At 49.8% G+C, this 22,482-nt stretch overlaps 1 protein-coding gene across 15 annotated transcripts in view; it reads left to right on the top strand.

Annotated features, from left to right (window-relative positions):
• NRXN2 (neurexin 2) overlaps positions 1 to 22,482 on the top strand; it is a 118,106-nt gene that overhangs the window by 39,133 nt on the left and 56,491 nt on the right. For 11 of the 15 annotated variants that reach the window (XM_031652743.1, XM_031652752.1, XM_031652747.1 and 8 more), the window contains 3 exons: positions 7,738 to 7,761; positions 16,474 to 16,635; positions 17,390 to 17,828. In XM_031652743.1, the coding sequence (XP_031508603.1) occupies positions 7,738 to 7,761; positions 16,474 to 16,635; positions 17,390 to 17,828 (625 nt within the window). 15 annotated transcript variants of the gene reach the window in all.

The following is a 22,482-nucleotide window of genomic DNA, read 5'->3' as shown; positions in this document are numbered from 1 at the left end:
TTGGGGAGTATGGAGGAGTTGCCTCTGGGGCTTTCTGCTCACTTTGCTCTCTCTATGACCAGTGCTGTCACCTGGTACTGACTTCGGTAAGATGCTCCAAGTTCAGAGTCCCCATGCAACATATGACCAAAAAATACATGGCACATCCATACTGGGAACAGAGCTGGGAAAAAAGACATGGTCCCTGCCCTTCCAGGAGTTCAGCTCTTGAGGAGACAAGATGAGTCTGTTAAAAGTGAGTAGAGCAAAGCCATGCCAGTGCCAAGTGAACAGCAGAAACCTTAAACACCCTACGACTAGAGTGATACCCAAGACGAGGGAGAGGTCTGTGGCTAGGGGAGGTGGGAAAGCCACACAGAGGAGGAGACACTCAGTCTCAGTAGTGCTGAGTGTAGACAGTGACCCTTGGTTGCTTCTTCCTGGGGTTCCCGTAGTTGAGAGTCCAAGCTGGTAACTGATGGAAACCTCTTCCCCTGGATTGTTCTACCAGAAGGCTCAGAGCAGAGGCAGGTCATATGGACCCTAAAGCAGGTCCTGAGGTCCACAGAGGGTGTCTGCTTAAAGACTTTGATTGGGCACTCTCTTTGAAAAGGGATTCTGGGGGAATTTCTTGACTCCAGTCCACACCCATAAATATGAAGTGTTGGAGCTGCAGACAAGCAGTCCTCTCTTGGTCGTCATGGCTATTAGGGGAAGGTCAGCCTCAGAGCCATGCTTTGGCTCCACTGCCCTCACTCAAGGCCTAGACTGTGGCCAAGTTCAGCCTCACCAGGCCCTTCATGGGCCTGTTTTTCCTGGCCTCAAAGAGTAATTTATTGGATCTTGTGTCCCTCGAGCAGTGTTTCTCAGTCACTCAATTGTGTTGCGCTCCCCGGGAGACATTTGGTAACATCTGGAGACATTTTGGGCTGTCATAACTTGGGGGTGCCACTGTCATCTCATGGGTAGAGGCCAGAATGATGCTGAACACCCTACAGTTTGCAGGACAGCCCTCATAACCAAGAATTATCTAACCCCAAATTGTCAGTAGTGCTGATATGGAGAAGCCCTACTCAACCAAGTTTCCTTCCTTCCTTCCTTCCTTCCTTCCTTCCTTCCTTCCTTCCTTCCCTCCTTCCCTCCTTCCCTCCCTCCCTCCCTCCCTCCTTCCTTCCTTCCTTCCTCCCTCCCTCCCTCCCTTCCTTTCTTTTTTAAAGATGGAGTCTCAGTCTGTCGTCCAGGCTGGAGTGCAGTGGCATGATCTCGGCTCACTCCAACCTCCGTCTCCCAGGTTATAGTGATTCTCCTGCCTCAGCCTCCCGAGTAGCTGGCATTACAGGTGCCTGCTACCATGCCTAACTAATTTCTGTATTTTTAGTAGAGATGGGGTTTCACCATATTGGCCAGGCTGGTCTCGAACTCCTGACCTCAAATGATCCTCCTACTTGGCCTCCCAAAATGCTGGGATTACAGGCGTTAGCCACCACACCCGGCCTCAATCAAGTTTTTGTAGTGTCTGGGTGACATCCTGGGATTGGAACAACACTTATGTGATAAGAAGAGTGATGATGGGTGGAGTGATTTGAATCAATATTCTGTCTCCCCCACGTTTGGTGGGCCAGGAGCAAGGACAGGGAGAAATGACATCTGTCTTCAGCCTTAATAAGATAGAGGGCCAGGATCTGAGAACACTGTGGTTTCCAGGTTATTTTTCTCATTTGATTAGAATGGCCAGGGAGATGGCCTTCTGGGGAGGACCTGCCTGAGAACCAGCACTGAGAGGTCTCCATTCCCTTTGCTTCTGCAGCCATGGGAGTGGGTCAAAGGCCAGCTCCAAAGACTGGAAGGAGGCAGAATTTCCCTTTTTCCCTTGGACTTGGTAATTATCCCTGGAATCATCTAGAGGCTCTCAGAACATAGCAGTTAGGACCAGGGGTACCTGATGAGACAGTGTCTCGCTCTCTCCTTTCTCTCCTTTCAAATCCAGCCCTCGAGGTCACTGTGACTGGAGGTGTCTCTTGGAGGATCTTGGCAGGAATTGTTACCTCTGAGGATTCCCCGAGGTCTATTTTAAATCCTGGGCCCACTCTCCTTCCATACCCAGTATGCTTCCTAACTGCCTCCCACCACCATGCAAGCAGTGTGCAAACCCATTTCCTCATTAGCCAGCACCAAATTTGGAAGACAAGCTGGCTATCCAAATATCACATGGTGCTTCCTCCTGCCCAGCTTGGATAACTCCTCTCCTTGCTGCAGAGGCTTTCAGGAGCTCCTCCAGGTCCCAGAAATGGAGTCGCCAAGGATGCAGTCCTCAAGGATGGAGTCCCTCAAAGATGTGGTCCCCAAGGATGGAGTCCCCAAGGATGCAGTCCCCAAGGATGGAGTCTCCTAAGGATGCATTCTCCTAGGGATGGAGTCCCCAAGGATAGAGTCCCCTAAAGATGCAGTCCCCAAGGATAGAGTCTGCCAAGGATGGAGTCCCCAAGGATAGAGTCTGCCAAGGATGGAGTCCCCAAGAATGGAGTCCCCAAGGATGGATTCCCCCATAATGGAGTCCCCCAGGGGCAGAGTACCCTAAAGATGCAGTCCTCAGGGATGGAATCTGCCAAGGATGGAGTCCCCAAGGATGGAATAGCCAAAGATGGAATCCCCAAGAATGGAGTCCCCAGGGTTGGAGTCCACCAAGGATGCAGTCCTCAAGGATGGAGTCCACAAGCATGCGGTCTTCAAGGGTGGAGTCCACCAAGAATGCAGCCCTCCAAAGATGGAGTCCCCAAGCATGCAGTCCCCAAGGATGGAGTCACTAAGGATGAGGAGACCCCTGGGAGTCTAGGAATGCATTCCTTAGGAATGCATTCCCCTAAGGATGGAGTCCCCAGGGGTGGAGTCCATTAGGCAATTAGATTCCTTTCCTCTCCTTCCTGCCCAGGCCTCTCTCCCTCTCTGGCATGGCATACACCCTGTCTCAGGGCCTGCTGTGCTGTTCTCCATACTCATCCATGCCAACTTTCTTAGTTTTTCCCTTTGTTTTCACAGTTCTCCTATAGACACCACTCATTTGCCCTCCTTTCTGCCTGGTGAAATCCTAGATCTGAGGTTTGAGTCAGAAAGACCAGGTTCAAATCCCAGCTCTGCCAATAGTTTGAGTGTTTTTAGGCAAGTTATACAACTTTCTGTGAGCTTCAGCTCCTCATCAGCAAAGTGAGAATGAGCCTTTTGATGACTAACTGGGGTATTGCCTTAAAACACTCAACACAGTGCCTGGAACGAATTAGTTGTGTTTTTTTCAATCCTTCAAGCCCAGCTTAAATGCCACCATCTTCATAAAACCTTCCTTGATCCATTCCTCCAGCCAACCTTCCTTCTTGGCTATGTTCTTTGAGCCCTTGGAAACGTGTATTTGAGCCCTCTCATCACATTCTGCCTGTGTTGTCAATATTTGTGGTCATTCCTTATCTGTACTTCTAGATGGTAAGCAAATTAGTGGCTTAATATCAGCAACTATTGAGTGTTTGTAGTTGTTTTCCTAGTAGTTTTTTTCTGATCCATTTGGTCTCTTTCTTGAAGACAACTGGTAAGGTTTTGGACGCGAGGACCCATGTCCAAAAGTAGCAGATCTAACTACTTCGTGTGAGCGCTGAACTACTTCTTGTCCTCTTGGGAAAAAACCCTCCAATTCACTTTTTTACTTATTTTATTATTATTTTTTTTTTGGCAATAGAATCTCACTTTGTCTCTCAGGCTGGAGTGCAGTGGCGCAATCTCGGCTCACTGCAACCTCTGCCTCCCAGGTTCAAGTGATTCTCCTGCCTCAGCCTCCTGAGTAGCTGGGATTACAGGTTCCTGCCACCATGCCCAGCTAATTTTTGTATTTTTAGTAGACATGGGGTTTCACCATGTGGGCCAGGCTGCTCTTGAACTGTTGACCTCAAGTGATCCACCTACCTCAGCCTCCCAAAGTGCTGGGATTACAGGCATGAGCCACCGCGCCCGACCCTAATTCACTTTACAAGACCAGAAGAACACCTCTCCTGGTCCCTCCTCTAAATTTCCTCGGGACTTTATCTTTCTGTCACAGCGCTTCTCAGATCGCACTGTAACGTCTCTCCCCACTAGCCCCTGGCCTCAAGGATCTCATTGTCCTTACTATCTCACCTAATTTTTATGACAACTCTGTGAGGTGGAGATATTATTCCCATTTTACTGACACAGAAGATTAAAGAACTTGCTCAAGGTTATCCATTTAGGAAGTGGTGGAGTTGGAAGTCTGACTTTGAAACCACTCTGTTCCTCTGCCTCCGAGTGAGGGCCTGGTTGTTGTCATTGGTGCAAAATGCAAAGAGGCTGGGGTTTGTCCTGTGCTTCTGTCATTCTTGGATGTTCTCAGATCTTGAAGCCATTTTAATGTTCTGCTTGTATCTCTGAAAAATGGGTCCCTCTTATGTGCAAGTGGAGTGGGTTGCTCTTCTCTTTGTCTTGAGCTTCTTTTACTCAAGCTCCACAGATTGTCTTCACTCCAGATTTTTATGATTTATGTAAATATTCCCCTCTCTTGGCTTTCTTGAGCGGGCTGGAGCTACACTCAGATTTCAAGGTGGAGATGGGGTATAGTTTTGTCCTGAGGCTCTCCCTTCTGCCTGGTGAATTCCCAGAGCTGGTGTTTGAGTCAGAAAAACTTGGTAAAAATGACCACTTGATATGATGCCTGACTTCTCCCCTCTGTGACTTTGATACCCTTCTCATTCATCATGTGTTGTCATGCTTGTGCTCCTAGGCTCCAGGAGCTCTCTAGCTGTTTCTGTGAATGGGGATAAAGCTTTCGTTGCTCATCTGTTATTCTGAAGCCTCAGCTCTCCAGATCCTGGCCATTGGGAAGGCCTAGGCTGCTGTGTACCCCTTCCCTGTGCTGTGTCCCAGGCTACCAGGAATGGGTTCCGGTGGAAGCTGCATTCTAGTATTTCATGACAATTGACCCCATAAGCACAATCTCCATTGGACTGGGTCTGGATCCATAATCCTTAGGTCTAGAGGGGCCCCATCTCATCTACTCCAACCCTACTATTTTTAAGAGGAAGGCTGGATCTCTCATCAAATTTGTGGAAGGCCCAAGGGTTAGAACTCACATCTCTTTCTTCTCAGTCCTGATTTTTTTTTTTTTTTGAGACAGAGTCTCACTCTGTCGCCCAGGGTGGAGTGCAGTGGCGTGATCTCGGCTCACTGGAAGCTCCGCCTCCCGGGTTCACACCATTCTCCTGCCTCAGCCTCCCAAGTAGCTGGGACTACAGGGACCCGCCACCACGCCCGGCTAATTTTTTGTATTTTTAGTAGAGATGGGGTTTCACCGTGTTAGCCAGGATGGTCTTGATCTCCTAACCTCGTGATCCACCCGCCTTAGCCTCCCAAAGTGCTGGGATTACAGGCGTGAGCCACCGCACCTGGCCATCAGTCCTGATTCTTAATTTGCTGTTCTACTTGTTAAAATGGAATCTTCTTCTTAAAGTTGAAAACATTTAAATCTTATTTTATTCTCCACAACCAGTTCTAACTCAAAGAGTAGTAGTTGGATTTTTACCTCCAATGCCTTTTTCTTCCTGCCTTGTTTGACTAGGGCAGTGAAACCAGACAACACTTACCTTTTTGGGTCTGGTTGTTTAGCTGCCCTGAAGCTAATTGTTCCTTGTTCTGACTAGTTGGCCTCTTCATTTCATGACAGTCCTACCAGCCGCCAGTACTAATCCTCTTATCACACGCTATCCCCTGGCTCCCATCACTGCACCTGCAATTAGACTCTTCTCTTGCTATGTAAACTGCTTCTGCATCACTAATAATTAATATTGGTTATTCAGCACTTCTTCTGGCTGCTAAATATTGAATTCTGTTATTTTTAATTATACGAGGCCCTTATTCATTATCTTACTGAATTAGTCCTGTGCCCACTGGTTATAACAACTCTCTAACTAATGGATCTGTCCCTAGAATACCTCTCCTTCTCACAATCACACTCTCTGGGGTACAGTTTAGTATTTAACAGGCATCAAGCAATAATGTCCCTCCATCTCTAATACTCTTAAGTAAAGCTGCCTCAGTGCCTCTGATGTGTCCTCCCCAAAGACAAGGATAATTTGGAAGGTGGGTGTTGCTGTTGTCTGTGGCAATGAGAAGAGAAAATGAACTTAGAGCCACATGAGAGTGGGGACACTAGAGACTGGGGTAGAAAGAGTGCGCTTATAGCTTAGGGAGAAGTCAGGGATTTTAGAGGTTCCTTTTTATGGGTGTAGGGGAGTGAATTTCTGGTGCTGGCTCTGGGGAGTGGAGACTCAGGGGGTTATGGGTGTACATGAAAGGAGGCTGTGCTGCCGGGATGGCCTTACCAATTCTAGAGACTGGTAGAGGTGGTGGTGGTGGGCACTTGATTCTGGGAGGGACAGCAGCCCGGAGAGTAAGAGAATGGGGTTGGGGTGATTGAAGAGCCTGGAGAACTTTTGGGGAAAGTTCTGAAAAGTCAAGGTGGACACGTGGGAGGAGTCAGCTATGGGTGGGAGATGGGGAGGAGAGGGAGGAGGGTTGCAATAATTTGATGTAATGTGTGAGCCATCTGCCAGCCCATGGAGGGCAACATTTCCTTTTCCCTGTACTGGTGGCGACTTACTCTCTCTTCCTTTCTTAAGGATGAGAAGAAAAAAAACAAAAAACAAAAACAGAGGAGCTGCCCCTCTCCTCAGTGACTCCCAGGATCGATTTGCGTATTCTCCATCCCCAGGAAAAGCAGGCATCCATGGTCCCTCCTATGCTCCTTGGGAACCCCTTCCTTTTGCCTCCAAAATGAAATTGCCTTTCATTCTTGCCAGTCCTTTGATTCTCCAGGGGTGATGCCCACTCTTCTTCCAGCCTGATAGCCAGCTGGCCCATCACCAACTGGTTAATCCATTAACCCGGTATGGCCACTGGTCAGCCAGTTGGCCAGCACCAACTCGCTCTTTAGCCAGTTCTCTGGAAAGCCATCTGGTTGATCAGTTAGCCAACAAACCTGTAAGTCCATGGCTCCAACCAATAGCCCATCCCTCCTCACAGCCCTTGTTCCCTCCCTTCCTTCCCCTAAACTCTCTAACATTTCAGCTGATAGGACTTACTAATACTGCATAATTGGGTCTGCTTCTTAATCCCCTGCCTTCCCTCTCTCACCCTTCTGTTGGAAAACCCCGTTGCCGACTCTGTGTGTGTTACTAACACGCTTATAACCCAGGGGACCAAGGGATGGGCAGGGACAGGTGGGGCAAGGTATGAATGAAAAACCGAACTAACCTTTCTGTCTCATCTGCGGAATGTCGGCCATCTTTAAGTCTTTGGTTTCTTGGTCCAGTTCTTTTGTTGTTTTCTTCTCTACTAACCAAGGTCTCTAACTGTTCCCCTTCTCTGCAGACGGCTCTTCTTCGGGGAGGGGATGAGGGGGAAGAGGAATCCAGAGGAGGGATGGGGGACGGATGGGGAGAAGAAGGAACTTAATTTTTGTGTGTGTTTTATTTCTCCTTCCCCCATTATAATTTAATTTTCTTTAAACAAATACTTTCGCTGAACCTAAGGTGGGAGGGTTGGAACAAACAACCAAATATATATAGATATATATTTTTTCCTCCTTCCTTGAGTTTCACAGTTGGTCATTTTATTTTTCTTTTCTTTTCGTTCTGTTCTTTTGTTGTTGTGTTTGTTGTTGTTTTTTGACATCCCCCTCCTCCCCATCCCCCTATATCTCCGGTGAAGCACGCAGGGATTGGACACGCTATGGTAAACAAACTGCATTATCTGGTAGATATCACTCTAATTGTCTTACCGTTTGGTTTGCCGTGGGTTTTTTTAACTGTTCGATTCTCCTTCTTTTGTTTCCTCTCCCTGTTTGGTTTTTTGGTTGTTTTGCTCTTCCAATTGTTTTTTGCGTCCTGGACAATCTTTAGATTTTGCTTCTCTTTTAGTTTCCCTCTTTCCCTTTTCTTTCTTTTTTGGTCCAAACTGAAATACAAAAGACAAATGGAAATCGAGGAATTTGGCTTGTCCCTGCTGTAATCCCTAACTCCTGAATTCAGATTCCTGGCTAGAGAGACCTGGGGGCAGGCCCCATGTTCATCGGCTCTGGTTAGACCAGCCCCGATGCCAGGCTGCTTATTTCTATTGCTTTATTTTGTTCTTTTCCCTCCCCTCCCTTGTTTTTTCTCTTTGATTTAGTTTCTTGGTCCCCTGAAAATCCATGGAAAACACCATCCCATGACATGCTATGCTCTGCTCACTGTCAGCTCCCTGGACAGGGCCCCTCAAGTTTGGGGAGGGGGCTGGGGGTGAGACCTCCAGTGGCAGCCAGCGGGGTGGGTTCCCAGGGGTGGGGGGCATGGCCTTGGGAGATGCGGAGCTGTCTGAGATCAGTCCAGACCTCATGCAAATCATCAGTTCATAGCAGTTTGGGGGCTGCCCCATGCTGGCTGCTCCGGGAAAGGTGCCGTCCCTTCCCTCACTTCTCAGCCTTGAGAGTTCCTGGTTCCATGTCCCCCACATTTTGCATGGCATGAATGGTCTTTTCCCCCGACCAGGGATAGCGTCCAGTTCCCCGCAACTGCTCTGCTGCTCTGACTAACACTGTGTTTCACACTGTCTTCCTTCCCCTCACCCCCTGCCCTATCTGCCCACTGCCTGCCCCGCATGGCCTCTGACAGGGGCTGGTTTCCTTTCCTGTTGAGGGGAGTGAGAGGAGGAGGCCTGCAGGGGTGGGAAGGGGCAGCATTGGTTGTCCTTGTCACCGAGTTCCTCTGTTTGGGTTGGGCTCAGTCCTGGTGAGTGTTGGTGTGGGTGTCTGTGTAAATGCAGCTGGTGTGTGTTGGTGTGTGGGTGTGACTGTGTGTAAATGTTGGCGTGACATTTCGGGGTGTTAGTGGGAAGCTGTACTGTGTATGTGCGAGGCTCTGCTGGTGACTCTCCATGTGTGAGCTGGTGTGAGCTGGGGGCTGCGTGACTGTGTAGGTTTTTGAGCCTGGTGAGGACTCTGTGTGGAGGTGGACTGTGGGGACTGGCCCTTCAGTCGCAGTGCCATGGCAGGCAGGAACAGGGAAGGAGCTGGGGCTAGCTCTTTGCTCCTTGCCTTGCCTCAGAGTGTGTGCCCGTAGGCCTTGCTGCGTGCGATCCCCTGGGATTCCCTCGTGCCTGCCCAGTCCTGGCTCTGCAGCAGCAGCCGGTTAGTCATCGCCTATTAATAATGCAGAGTGATTGAGCACCAGGCTGGGGACCCTGCAGATGGACGTGTCTGCTCCTGTGGGGCTGGCGCTGCTTGGGGCAGCTGCCTGGCCTGCCCAGCCGCCCAGGTTTGCATGGCTGGCTGGTGAGGAGGGAAGCGTAACAGTTGGGGCTCCCAATCTGAGTGTCTCCCCAACTTCCCTAGGAGGCTGTACCTCTGAGGCTACATCTGGCTTTTCCTGACACTTTTGCGGGTCCATGTTTTCCTGCACCCATATAGACTAGTGCCCATGGCCAAAACCATTCCGGCCCTCCCCAATTTAAGATCTCAGGTTACCACTCCCAGTGGTCTTGGTGTTCCAATGGGGCATACAGTGCCAGGTTTCTTGTTCCTCCAGCTGCTGCTTCTAGGAGTTAGCTGCTACCTGCCCAGCTTAGGCCAGGCCATTGAGTACCTGTCAGGAGTTGGCCATTTGGAACTTTCTTTATGGTGCTTCACTAGATAGCCAACCTGTGACTTTGGGGACAGAAGGGAGGCAAGATCAAGCCATGTGGTACACCCCAAGCCTCTGGGTAATACCATCCTAGAATTAGGACCCAGCAGACTTTCCATCTAGCCTCAATTTGGTTAAAAATTGACCACGTGGGTTGAGTCTACTAAAGCTCAGTTTCCTTATCTACCAAATGGGCTAATAGGGGTAATATACCTGCATTGCCTACTACATGGAATCAGTGTGAAGATCAAGTAGAGTAATAGAAGTGAAAACATTTGTACTCTGTAAAGGAAATTGTAGTGTTACTAAGCTTTATAAAATGTTAACTGATTGTCTCAGTGTTTCCAGGGCAGGGATGTTTTGTAAAGAAATGATTCTCTTCCATAGCAAACCCTGGAGAATACAACATCTCTGGCCCACTGGAGATCCTATTACTTACTATCTCTTCTTAAGAATCAGTCCCAAAATAACTGTATGAAACCCTAGAATGCTTCAGGAATTGGGCTGGAGAAGAGGAGGAAAGATGAATGACTTGATTAAATTGGTTAAGAAGCAACAACCAGCTAGGCACCTGTAATCCCAGCTACTTGAGGCTGAGGTGGTTAAGTTGGTTAAGAAGGAAACAACCTGCTGGGTGTGGTGGCTCACTCCTGTAATCCCAGCATTTTGGGAGGCTGAGGCGGGTGGATCACCTGAGTCCAGGAGTTCAAGGCCAGCCTGGCTAACATGGTGAAACCCTGTCTCTACTAAAAATACAAAAAAATAGCCGGGTGTGGTGATGGGCATCTGTAATCTCAGCTACTCAGAAGGCTAAGGCAGGAGAATTACTTGAACCTGGGAGGCCAAGGTTGCAGTGAACCGAGGTCACGCTACTGCACTCCAGCCTGGGCAACAGGAGTAAAATTCCATCTCCAAAACAAAACAAAACAGAACAAAACAAAACACAAAACAAAAAGAAGAAGCCAACAACCAGCTATGAACCTGTAATCTCAGCTACTCAAGGCTGAGATGGGAAGATTGCATGAGCCCAGAAGTTCAAGACTAGCCTGGATGACATAGCAAGACCCCTCTCCCCTCTTTTTTTTTTTTTTTTTGGAGATAGAGTCTGGCTCTGTTGCCTAGGCTGGAGTGAAGTGACATGATCTCGGCTCACTGCAACCTCTGCCTCCTGGGTTCAAGCAATTCTCATGCCTCAGCCTCCTGAGTAGCTTGAACTACAGGTACACTCCACCACCCCTGGCTAAGTTTTTGTATTTTTAGTAGAGACAGGATTTCACCGTGTTGCCTAGGCTGGTCTCGAATTCCTGAGCTCAGGCATTCCACCCACCTCTGCTTCCCAAAGTGTTAGGATACAGGCATGAGCCATTGTGCCCCAGCAAGACACCATCTCTAAAACAAACAAACAAACAAACAAACAAACAAACAAACAAGACCCTATCTCTAAAACAAACACACACACACACACACACACACACGTGCACACACACACACACAAAAACAAACAAACAAACAAAAGTAAACAATACTGTCTTGTTTCAAAGGAAAGTATCTGCTAAATTCTGAGTCTCTGAAGTCTGCACTTTCCTGCATGAGCAATACTGACTGGTAAACAGATCTAGTTGCCTTTTGGTAGCCTCACAGACCTTCATAAACCTGTACTAGGAATCAGCTCTTTCCGGCCAAGACCAGAGTCTGAAGCCTTGTAACAGGGTTCGATGTGTTCTGATTCCCAAGGCATCCCCCAGACAGGTTTTGGTTAGTTTCCAGTTTATTTTTACTAACTCATTTATATGGACTCTTTTCATGTTGTTTGAGCACTTCTTCTTCGGGGAGAGGGTGGATATAAAGCAAAAAGGCCAACCTTGAGAAGGTTGAGAAGTTTGGATTAGGTGTGATCAGGCTGATGGAGTTTGCTTGTAAAAATAATGATAGTTCTTTGTGTACACACTGGGAGTCTTTGAATAGCTTTCCCCTTTCGAATATCATTTAAACTTGATAAATGCCTGGGTTGCACGTAGCAGGCAGAGACTGTTCCCAGTTAACAGATGGGGAAAGCTGAAGCCCAGAGAAAGCACCTGGTCTAGGGTCACATAGCCAGATATGGAGGACTTTCACTTCAGTTTTCTCATTTGGTGCTCACTGTAAGCCTGGAAGAAATGGGAGCCGCAGAAGTTGTTAAACTCCTCTCACAGATGAGAGTCAGAGGTAAAATGGGATTGTTTTGGAAAAGGATAAAGGCTGAATGAGAGCCCAGGATTTCTGACCTGATATCTTTCCTCTCTATTCCCAAACTATCAAATCCAGACCTCAGGATTCACGACAGGGCTGTGCCTGCCGGTTCAGTCCATCTTCATGGTGTATCTTTCCAGCCTGAGTCTCTGGTTAGTTTCTGCCCTCTCATTGAACAGGTAGCTAACCCAAACCCTTAGCAGGACTTGCAGTACCTCACTCAGCCTGGAGACCCTTTCTTCCCCTTTGTCTTTGTCTCTTATTTCCACCCACTCAATCCTAAGGGGATGCCAGGACCTTTCCCCTAGACTAGTTGCTCTTAACCACCTTTGGCTCTTGGATACCTTTGAGAATTTGATGACAGCAATGGACTCTCACAGGAAAAAAGCCCACAGAGCCAGTTTTGCACACAATATCAAGGGACTTGGAATCTCCCTAGCTCAGTCAGCTTGCCCACAAGTTAAAAATACCTGCTCTCCGTCTTGTTCTCCCCAGAATAAGTCCCACTCCCAAGGAGGTCAGTGACCCTGTGACCATCACAGGCAACTGAGAAAGGCTCCAGAAGATAGCAGAAGGATACTTCCCCTCTTCCTCAGCCTTTCTTCCTCAGGCATGGTGGGCATGAAGTGCCCACCAATGTGGAGTTATTTATGGCCAGGGCCTAGTTTCATATCCTGCGCAGCCTGCCACAGGGGAGGTGCGTGGAGCAGAAAGAGAAGTGGGGTCAGCAGGGAGGGCTGAGAGCCCACCCAAGTCACAGGCTGCCCCTTGTGGCCACCTCCATCCAGCCTCCCTGCTCCTGGGGAGCACAGTGGGGGCTGGGCCGTGGGCTCCTGCTGCCTCTGCACCCTCTCCCTTCTCCTCTGGCTGGACACAACTCTTCCAGGGCAGAAGCTCTGGCTCATTCCCCTTGGCCAGTTCAGTACCCACTTGGCTTGCTTGTCTGTGTTGAGCGGGTTGGCATGGGTTGGGTGCAGACACTCTGCTATGTCTCAGTGATGCTGTTTGGAAGGAGACAGCTGGAACGTCTCACTGCCCTGGGTAGGATGTGGTATGTACGCAGATGTGTCTGGGGATTGGTGATTGGTGGCGAATGGGTGGTGGAATGAGTCTTGGGTCGCCTGCTTATGAGGAAGGTAGAGTCAAATGTCTTTTCTCTTTCTTTTTCAACCCTTAAAGTGTCTCTGTCCTAGTGGTCACTCCTCTCTTTTCCCCTCATCGTCGGAAGGAAGCTCTCCTTACCTGCGCCCCACAGCTCTGTCGCCTCCATCTCTGCTCCTCCCAATGCCCCTGCCCTGCACGCCTTCTTACCTGGCTGCCTTTCTCTGGCCTGTCCTGCTGGGCCTAGCCCTTACCCTGCTCCTCTAACCTGCATGTGTCCAGCTGCAGTGGCTGTTCTGTGTCGCACGACCCCCTCCTTTCCCTCCTCCCCCACCGGCCCCACCCCTTCCAGAAGATGCGTTGGGGGGGGGTTGGGGGGCAGGGGCATCATGAACCCCTGGGGTGGAGGGGGACCGGGGGAATTATTCCCCTGTTTCCTGCTTTTACTAACGAACCTGCCATTTTTGTGTCTGGACTTTGATTTGTCTGAGGGAACAGTCGGGTTTTACTAATCTAAGTCATCTCCCTCCTTGCCTTCCCCAGAGACCTTCCTCCATTCCCTCTACCTTTGGCTTCCTTTCCACCCGGAACCCATCCCCACTTTCTCCCTCTACTCCCCACCTCTGGCTGATCCCCTTCCTCAGGGCACTTCCTTATATTGTCCTTCCTCCTGCTACCCCACCCCCAGGCCCAGCCCTGGGCCATAAGAGGGTGATTAAGGCAGCCCTTTCCCAGTAGGGAGCACATGGGAGTGATCTGCAAAAAGCCCAGGGGGCAAGGTGAGATTGTGCCCAGTCAGGAGGGAAACTGAGGAGGGTGTTTCCTCCTCTCTACCCTACACTGTCACCTCGTCTAAGTCTGAGAGGGCAAAGGGAGGGTGACTTTGGCAAATGGAGTGGGATAGAGAGAGCCCATAGGGTGAGGGAGATGGCCAGTGGCTGGTGCCCTGGCTTCTGAGGTCAGGGAGGGAGGACACAGCTGAGGGGCTCAGGTGGGCTGGAGGCCAAAAGAGGAGATTCTCTTCCTGGGGAGCTTTGGGACCAGAAGAGCCCTTTCCCTGTACTGAAGCAGGAGTGCACTTGAGTTTCTGTCACCAAAGTCACAGGTTCCCTAGGTGTTAGGTTCATAGATGGAGATGCCGGCTTTGTGGCCCTGGGTCATAAGATGATCTTTAATGGCTATGTGCTGTATATCCTGGATTATGTTCAGATTAGTGGGGTTACAGGGACATGTCAGGCTGGTGCCTACCTGTCAGGAGCTGACCAGTTGGGGTGACCAGACTTAGGCACAGGAAGTAATCAGCAGCCCAGTTCCTGGTCTCTCAGTGCAGCATCAGGGAGAGTGGAGGTGGAGGGCTGGATGGAGTTGAATTTGTCCCAGGGAGGCCCGTTCAGCCTATTACCCACTCCCTGTCTTATCCCTGACCTTTCATCCCGGTTCCTTCTTCCCTTTCTCCAGCCCCTCTCTGCCAGGTCTAATCTTGTTTGCATGTTTTTGTGACTAATACTTTGACCCTTCCCTTTTCTACCCAGACCCCTACTTCCCAGCCTTAGGGTGGGGTGGAGGGAAGAAGAAATAAATGGTAATGACCGGCCCTCTCCTCAAATAAGATTCAAAAGTTTTCAGACTGCCCCTTTCCACAAAGACACCCTCTTACCTTCTGCTCTTGAACCTAGTTACCCCAGCACAAGGTTTGATGGTTCCCAGGAGGTGGAAAGTGGGGCTCAGTTCTACCCTATTCACTGCAAGGCTCCAGCCAAGCACAAGGGGGATTCGGGGGTCCTGGGAGGGCAGGAAGCTCCCTTACCCCAGTTCTGCTCATGTCCCTTTGGAGTTCCTCCCCTCACCCACTGAGACTACGGACCCCTGGAGACCAGTCGCTGGAAGATGGCTGGTGGCATGTGCATATAGACTGGTGTGGGTGAGGAGGGCATAGGATGTGACTGGAAGGCCCCAATCTCTAGACTGTTCCTGAAAGAGGGTACTGAGGCACCTCTTTCAGTGCAGCATCAGGGAGAGTGGAGGTGGAGGGCTGGATGGAGTTGAATTTGTCCCAGGGAGGCCCGTTCAGCCTATTACCCACTCCCTGTCTTATCCCTGACCTTTCATCCCGGTTCCTTCTTCCCTTTCTCCAGCCCCTCTCTGCCAGGGGAATGAGAAATGGGATGAGCTGTGGCCTTTGGAAACACAGTGTTGGGCTAACCCTGAGCCAGCTTCCTATTGACCCTGCAGAGCTCTGCCCTCTTTCCCAGCTGACCTTCCCAAACCACTGCCTTCCTAGAGTAGGGGCTCATGGTCTCATAGCCCTTGGCCCTTCTCCCACAACCTTTCTGGGTGTCTTGAACCCTTGTGGGCTGCTTGTAGAGTTAGATTTTTTGGAGACTAGGTGGACATTTGCCTGGGGAGACTGGGGGAGTCAGAGAGTTTCCTGTCCTTGTCACGCCCCGCCCCGCCCTACCTAAGATCACTTTGGCATTCTCCAGGCCACCGCTGAGCCCCCCTGCCTCCTGGAACACCAAGTACTGCCCCATTCCCACTCATCCTGCTTTCTTACTGAACTTTCAGCCCAGGGGCAAGGTATTCATGAGGTTAGCCCTATTTCCCTCTGTTCCCTAAGCTGGCCCTGACTCCCTGGAGTAACTCTGGTGGTGTCTGTAGACAAGGCAATTAGATAGGAAGAAGGAAGAGTGGACTAATGTAGCTAAAGAGCTCCCTCTCCTTTGGAGGCAAGAGAGTGACCTGAATATAAGGAGATCTGAGGAGCCAAGAGACAGACTCAGGAAAGGGCTAGAAGTACAAACCCAGAGACTGGGCGGCAGGGGTGGAAATCAGCCCCGATGGGCAACCCCAGAAAGTTTCAAGACTTTCTAGGAATATCTGAGTTCCTGGTCCTCACACTGCTATCTTCCATCTCCCTACTGGGTCCAGACTGAAAGGCTTCCCAGCACCCAGCGGAGAGGGCTGCAGGTGAGTCTAAGCCACCAAGGTCTGGGGAACACCATTCTCTGGCACACTTTTGAAAGAAGTTCTGGAGTCATGTGTGTGTCCAGAGAGTACCTTCAGGAGAAGAAAAGTGAGGATGCCATCTGCACCCATCCTGTGCCCCAGAATGGGGGATCCATCCTGGAGCCCACATTCTTGTTCAGAGTGCCTTCCAGGAACAACTTCTTGGGGGACCTCATGGGGAGCTCTCCAAGTACCCTTCAGGCTCCTGCCTGCTGAGCTGGGGGCAAGAGGGCAGGTCTTAGCCCACCCTGAAACCATCAAATCTTGTGCTGCCTCCTTTTCCTCATTCCTTTTCTCCCCCCACTGTTCCTTCTCCAAGACAAGCAGACATAAAAATGGGGGTCCCCCTCCCCTGATGCCCTCTGGCCCCTCCTTTGCCCAGCCATAGCTCTTCCTAGGGATTTGATGTTGGTTGTCTCCTGTCTTTCTCCCTCCCTCCTGGGCTGGGCAGGTGACCATCTCAGTGGACGGGATCCTGACCACCACAGGCTACACGCAGGAGGATTACACCATGCTGGGCTCTGATGACTTCTTCTACATTGGGGGCAGCCCCAACACAGCTGACCTGCCGGGCTCACCCGTCAGCAACAACTTCATGGGCTGCCTCAAGGACGTGAGTAGGGCTAGGGAGGGGCTGCAGGCCGTTCAGGAGCCCTTTGGCTCCTGTCTTCAGTGTCACTTAGTCTGACCCGGCTAGGTGTCTGGGTCCTCTGTTCCTTCCAAGTCTATGGTGGGAGACACCCCCTCTTTAAAACCTAAGGCCCACTGACTCCATCAAGAGGCTTCTCCCCTCTCATTTCCTTGAGCCTTAGAAACTCCCATCCTCATAGAGGACCCTCAAAGGCAGCTGTGAAACAGAGGAAAGAATGCTAGGTGTGAAGACTAAAGACCTTTGCTTGAGTCCCAGCTCTTCCACTCATTGGTTCTGTGACTGTGGTCAAGTCACTTGACTGTCTAATGCTGAGTTCCTCCTCTGTAGATGGGTAGTCAGTGCCTACTTCATAAGGTTGTGAGGCGCACATGAGAGTGTAAGTGAACGTGCTTCATCAAGTAGAAAATGGCTACCACATGTCAGTGGCCTTGTCATTATTATGAACTGCAATTTAGTTGGCACTGAGAGCCCACAGGGCAAGTTACCATGCTCCTGCTGGGCCAGAAGACAGGACAGGACAGGCAAGGGAGGTGCTTGTTCACAGCCTCTGTGCCTGAAGCTCCGGAACAGAGGCCTAAGGGGAGTGGTCTGGTGGAACTGAGCAGGGGCTACAGGGGTGGGTGACTGGGTCCCCTGGTGCTCGCTGCTGGGTGGGAGTGACCAGGCCCTAAGCTGCTTTCTGATTCTTTATACCTGACGCCACCCCTCCCTGCAGGTGGTCTATAAGAACAATGACTTCAAACTGGAACTATCCCGCCTGGCAAAGGAAGGGGACCCCAAGATGAAGCTGCAGGGTGACTTGTCATTCCGCTGTGAGGATGTGGCTGCCCTGGACCCTGTGACCTTTGAGAGTCCCGAGGCCTTTGTGGCGCTGCCCCGCTGGAGCGCTAAGCGCACTGGCTCCATCTCCCTAGACTTCCGCACCACTGAGCCCAATGGGCTGCTTCTCTTCAGCCAGGGCCGGCGGGCTGGGGGTGGAACTGGCAGCCACAGCTCTGCTCAGCGGGCCGACTACTTTGCCATGGAGCTTTTGGACGGCCACCTCTATCTTCTGCTGGACATGGGATCTGGGGGCATCAAGCTGCGGGCATCCAGCCGCAAGGTCAATGATGGCGAGTGGTGTCACGTGGACTTCCAGAGGGACGGGCGAAAAGGTCAGGAGGCCTCTGGACCCTTCCCCTTCCGTGGGCCACCCCTTTCCATCTGCCCTGACATGCTCTCCGTCTCTCTTCAGCGGGTCTCTTCTACACCGTTTCCTATACTCTTCCCTGCCACCTCTCCTCCACCCCTCCTCACGTCTTCCCAATTGTCCTTTCTGGACATTTGCAGAAAGAGTACACCATTTGGTGTCAGTCAGACCTGGATCACACTTCAGCTCCCCTACTTGCTGCAAGTGAGACTCCATTTCCTTATCTGTAGAAGGAATAATCCCACAAGGGCCATCAAGAGGAGAAAATAAGAGCACACCTGTAGAAGGATTAGCACAGTGGCCAACATAGAGTAGATACCCCATTCTCCTTTAAGAATATATCTTCCGGCCGGGCGCGATGCCTCTCGCCTGTAATCCCAGCACTTTGGGAGGCCAAAGTGGGCAGATCGTGAGGTCAGGAGATCGAGACCATCCTGGCTAACATGGCAAAACCCCGTCTCTACTAAAATTACAAAATATTAGCCGGGTGTGGTGGTGGGCACCTGTAGTCCCAGCTACTCGGAGGCTGACGCAGAAGAATGGCGTGAACCCGGGAGGCGGAGCTTGCAGTGAGCCAAGATCACACCATTGCACTCCAGCCTGGGTGACAGACTCTGTCTCAAAAAAAAGAAAAAAAAAAAAAAGAATATATCTTCCCAGCCATGCCTCCCTTCTGTCTAGAGCCATTCAACTTAAAAAAAAAAAAAAAAAAATTAACTCACTAGGCTAGGCGCTGTGGCTCATGCCTGTAATCCTAGCACTTTGGGAGGCCGAGGTGGGTGGACCATTTGAGGTCAGGAGTTTGAGACTACCCTGGCCAACGTGGTGAAACCCCGTCTCTACTAAAAATACAAAAATTAGCCGGGCATGGTGGTGCACTCCCGTAGTCACAGCTAATTGGGAGGCTGAGGCAGGAGAATCGCTTGAACCTGGGAGGCGGAGGTTGCAGTGAGCCAAAATCCTGCCATTGCACTCCAGCCTGGGCGACAGAGGAAGACTGTCAAAAAAAAAAAAAAAAGAAAAAAAAAATTCGCTCACTCAACAGTTATTGAACACCCACTGTGTGCCAGATGCTGTCCAAGGTTCTGGAGATATGGACAGCAGGGAAACTAAAAAGACAATCTTCGCTGTCACAGAACCCCTGTTCTGGTGTGGGGTGGGAGAGCATGGAGTGAAAAAGACAGTAAATAGCCCCACACCCCCACCTAGCAGTGAGGGCTCTAGAACAATAAAGTGTCAGGGCAGAGAGTCCTGGGGTCAAGCAGATGCCTGTTCTTGAATCTTCTGTTGCTTCTAACCACTCTCTTCTTCACCCTTCAGTCTTTTGCATCCTCTTCGTTTTCTGTCTGCTAATTATCTCTCCTTTACTCTTCTCCATCTTGTTAAACATGAGAGAATTATCCAAGAAAGGGAAATTGATATAAATGAGAACTGACACATTATCCTATTTAAGCACTTATCAACGCTCAGCTAAATATATATATATATATTTATACGGAGTCTTGCTCTGTTGCCCAGGCTGAAGTGCCGTGGTATGTGATCTCAGCTCACTGCAACCTTCACCTCCCGGGTTCAAGTGATTCTCCTGCCTCAGCCTCCAGAGTAGCTGGGACTATAGGCACCTGCCACCACACCCGGCTAATTTTTTGTATTTTTAGTAGAAACAGGATTTCACCGTCTTAGCCAGGATGGTCTTGATCTCCTGTCCTGGTGATCTGCCTGCCTCAGCCTCCCAAAGTGCTGGGATTACAGGCGTGAGCCACAGCACCCGGCCAACATTAGCTAAATTTTTGTGCTCCTCCGCCTGTCACTGAGCTGGGCCTGTGAGTTTGGGTGGAGTGACCATTCCTCCCTGTGCAGGAAGGAGGGGCCCCTGTGGCTCCTGGAGAATGCCAGCTTCTCATGGGCTTGCTATTTCTTTCGCTTCCGTCCTTGAAGTGTTGCTTCCCCTGGGCTTCACATTAAATGGTTTCATCCCAGGGTTGTGTCTCAGGACAGCACCAGGAATTCTTCCCAGAGCTCTCTGTGCCCCAGGGTTTCCACCAGGTGGTCAGTAACACTCTAGGTTGGAAGTCTGCCCAAACCTTGCAGGGCACTGCAGGGCTTCCACTTCTCTGTGCTTTTAGGAAGTACTCCTGTTAGCTCACACCAATCTCTGGAGCCAGAGTCTGGACCAGGTCTGACCGGTGCTTGGATTCCTGTCTTGACCAATTCTGGACATTTCTGACGACCCATTTCTTTTCTTTTTCTTTTTCTTTTTTTTTTTTGAGATGAAGTCTCACTCTGTTGCCCAGGCTGGAGTACAGTGGTGTGATCTCAGCTCACTGCAACCTCTGCCTCCCGGGTTCAAGTGATTCTCCTGCCTCAGCCTCCCAAGTAGCTGGGATTGTAGGCACATGCCACCACGCCTGGCTAATTTTTGTATTTTTGTTGGAGACAGGGTTTCACTATGTTGGCCAGGCTGGTCTTGAACTTCTGACCTTGTTATTCACCTGCCTCAGCCTCCCAAAGTGCTGGGATTACAGCGTGAGCCACCGTGCCTGGCCTCTGATGATCTATTTCATATATGTACACAAACACAGACTTGGGGCAGCTATTCCGAGAAAACTATCTTAGATCTTTTCCATTTTTTTTCCATTTTTGTTTTTGCAATTGTGGTAAATGATACATAACAAAATTTACCACCCTTTCCTGCACATCACGTGGGACAGAGAAAAAAATGAAAAAGCAGCAAAAGGAAATTTACCATCGTAACCATTTTTTTTTTTGAGATGGAGGTTCGCTCTTTTTGCCTAGGCTGGAGTGCAATGGTGCAATCTCGGCTCACTGCAACCTCTGTCTCCTGGGTTCAAGTGATTTTCCTGCCTCAGCTTCCCAGGTAGCTGAGATTATAGGCGTGTGTCACCATGCCCAGCTAATTTTGTGTGTCTGTGTGTGTGTGTGTGTGTGTGTGTGTATATATATATATATATATATATATATATATATATATATATATATAAAATTTTTTTTTTTTAAATAGAGATGGGGTTTCACCATGTTGATCAGGCTGGTCTTGAACTCCTGACCTCAAGTGATACATTTGCCTCAGCCTCCCAAAGTGCTGGGATTACAAGTGTGAGCCTCCGTGCCCAGCCCATCGTAACCATTTTTAACTATGCAGTTTAGTGGTGTTAAGTACATGCATATTGTTGTGTAAATATCACTGGTAACTATCATTTATCTCCGGAACTTTTCTCATCTTCCCAAACTGAAACTCTGGCCCAATAAACACTAACTCCCCATTCCCTCTCCTCTTAGCCGTTGGCACTCACCATTCTACTTTCTGTGTAAGAATCTGGCCACTCTCGGTACCTCCATTAAGTGGAATCTCATATAATATTTGTCCCTTTGTATCTGGCTTTATTTCATTTTGCATAATGTCTTCTAGGTTCGTTCATCTGGTAGCATGTGTCAAGATGTCCTTCCTTTTTAGGGCTCAATAATATTCCATTGCCTGGATATACACTTTGCGTTTATCCATCCATCTGTTGATGGATGCTTGGGTTGTTCTTTTCCATGTATTGAGTGATCTTGGTGCAGAGGCCTGTACTCACTAGAGTTTCCTCTTGTTGACCCTCCATTATACACCCCTTCCCCATCTCCTTCCTTCTCTGTCTCTTCCTTTTCCAACATTTGGTTCATTTGTAGAGAGTCTGGTTGGGTCATGTAGAGCCCAGGAGACCCTGCAGTGGGTGGGCAGAATAGGCATGGGGGAATCTGGCTATAAATAGAGGTGTGGGTGATCAGGCAGGCCATGTTTAGTGGCCTGGTAGGGGAGTGGGCCCCCAGCCCTGGGAAGTGGGTTTAGAGTCAGGACCTTGGGTCATCTGGCACCTTGTTTGGAAAGAAAAGCTAGAGACCATGTTACTAAAAGGGGGCACAGCTCTGGTTCAGGTAAGGTGTTTTTTTTTGTTTGTTTGTTTTTGCTTTTTCTTGACTCAGAGTTTTGCTCTTGTCGCCCAGGCTGCCAGGCTGGAGTGTAGTGACATGATCTCAGCTCACTGCAACCTCCGCCTCCCGGGTTCAAGCGATTCTCTTGCCTCAGCCTCTTGAGTAGCTGGGATTACAGGTGCCCACCATGCCCGGCTAAATTTTGTATTTTTAGTAGAGATGGGGTTTCACCATGTTGCCAGGCTGGTCTCGAACTCCTGACCTCAGGTGATCCGCCTGCCTCAGCCTCCCAAAGTGCTAGGATTTCAGGTGTGAGCTGCTGCGCCCGGCCTCAGGTGAGGTTTTGAGCAGAGAAGAAGAACATGCCCTGAATGAGGGCATGTGTCTGTAGAGGAGGTCCCTGTTCTTCCCTCTTGGTTTCCCACCCTATGCTCACACCGATTCTCCTCCCAAAGCTCCCTGCCAAATTCAGGCCTCATGCAGACCCAAACCCTCCTTAACCTGTCTTTAATCCCATGAAGTTAGGCAGTCTTTTTTTTTCTAACTAAGATGACTGCAATGGGGTCTTGCAGTGAGGAGAGAGATTGAACTCAACTCCCACCCCGACCCCTTTTAAACAGTTCTTCCAAACTTGGAAAAGGACAGAAGAAGGAATTAAAAAATACAAGTAGAATAAAATTTCTAAT

This window comes from Papio anubis, chromosome 12 (genome assembly GCF_008728515.1).
Source record: "Papio anubis isolate 15944 chromosome 12, Panubis1.0, whole genome shotgun sequence".
NCBI lineage: Eukaryota > Metazoa > Chordata > Mammalia > Primates > Cercopithecidae > Papio > Papio anubis.
The sequence above is the reverse complement of the archived record's forward strand: the minus strand, read 5'-3'. Positions and strand labels throughout refer to the sequence as shown.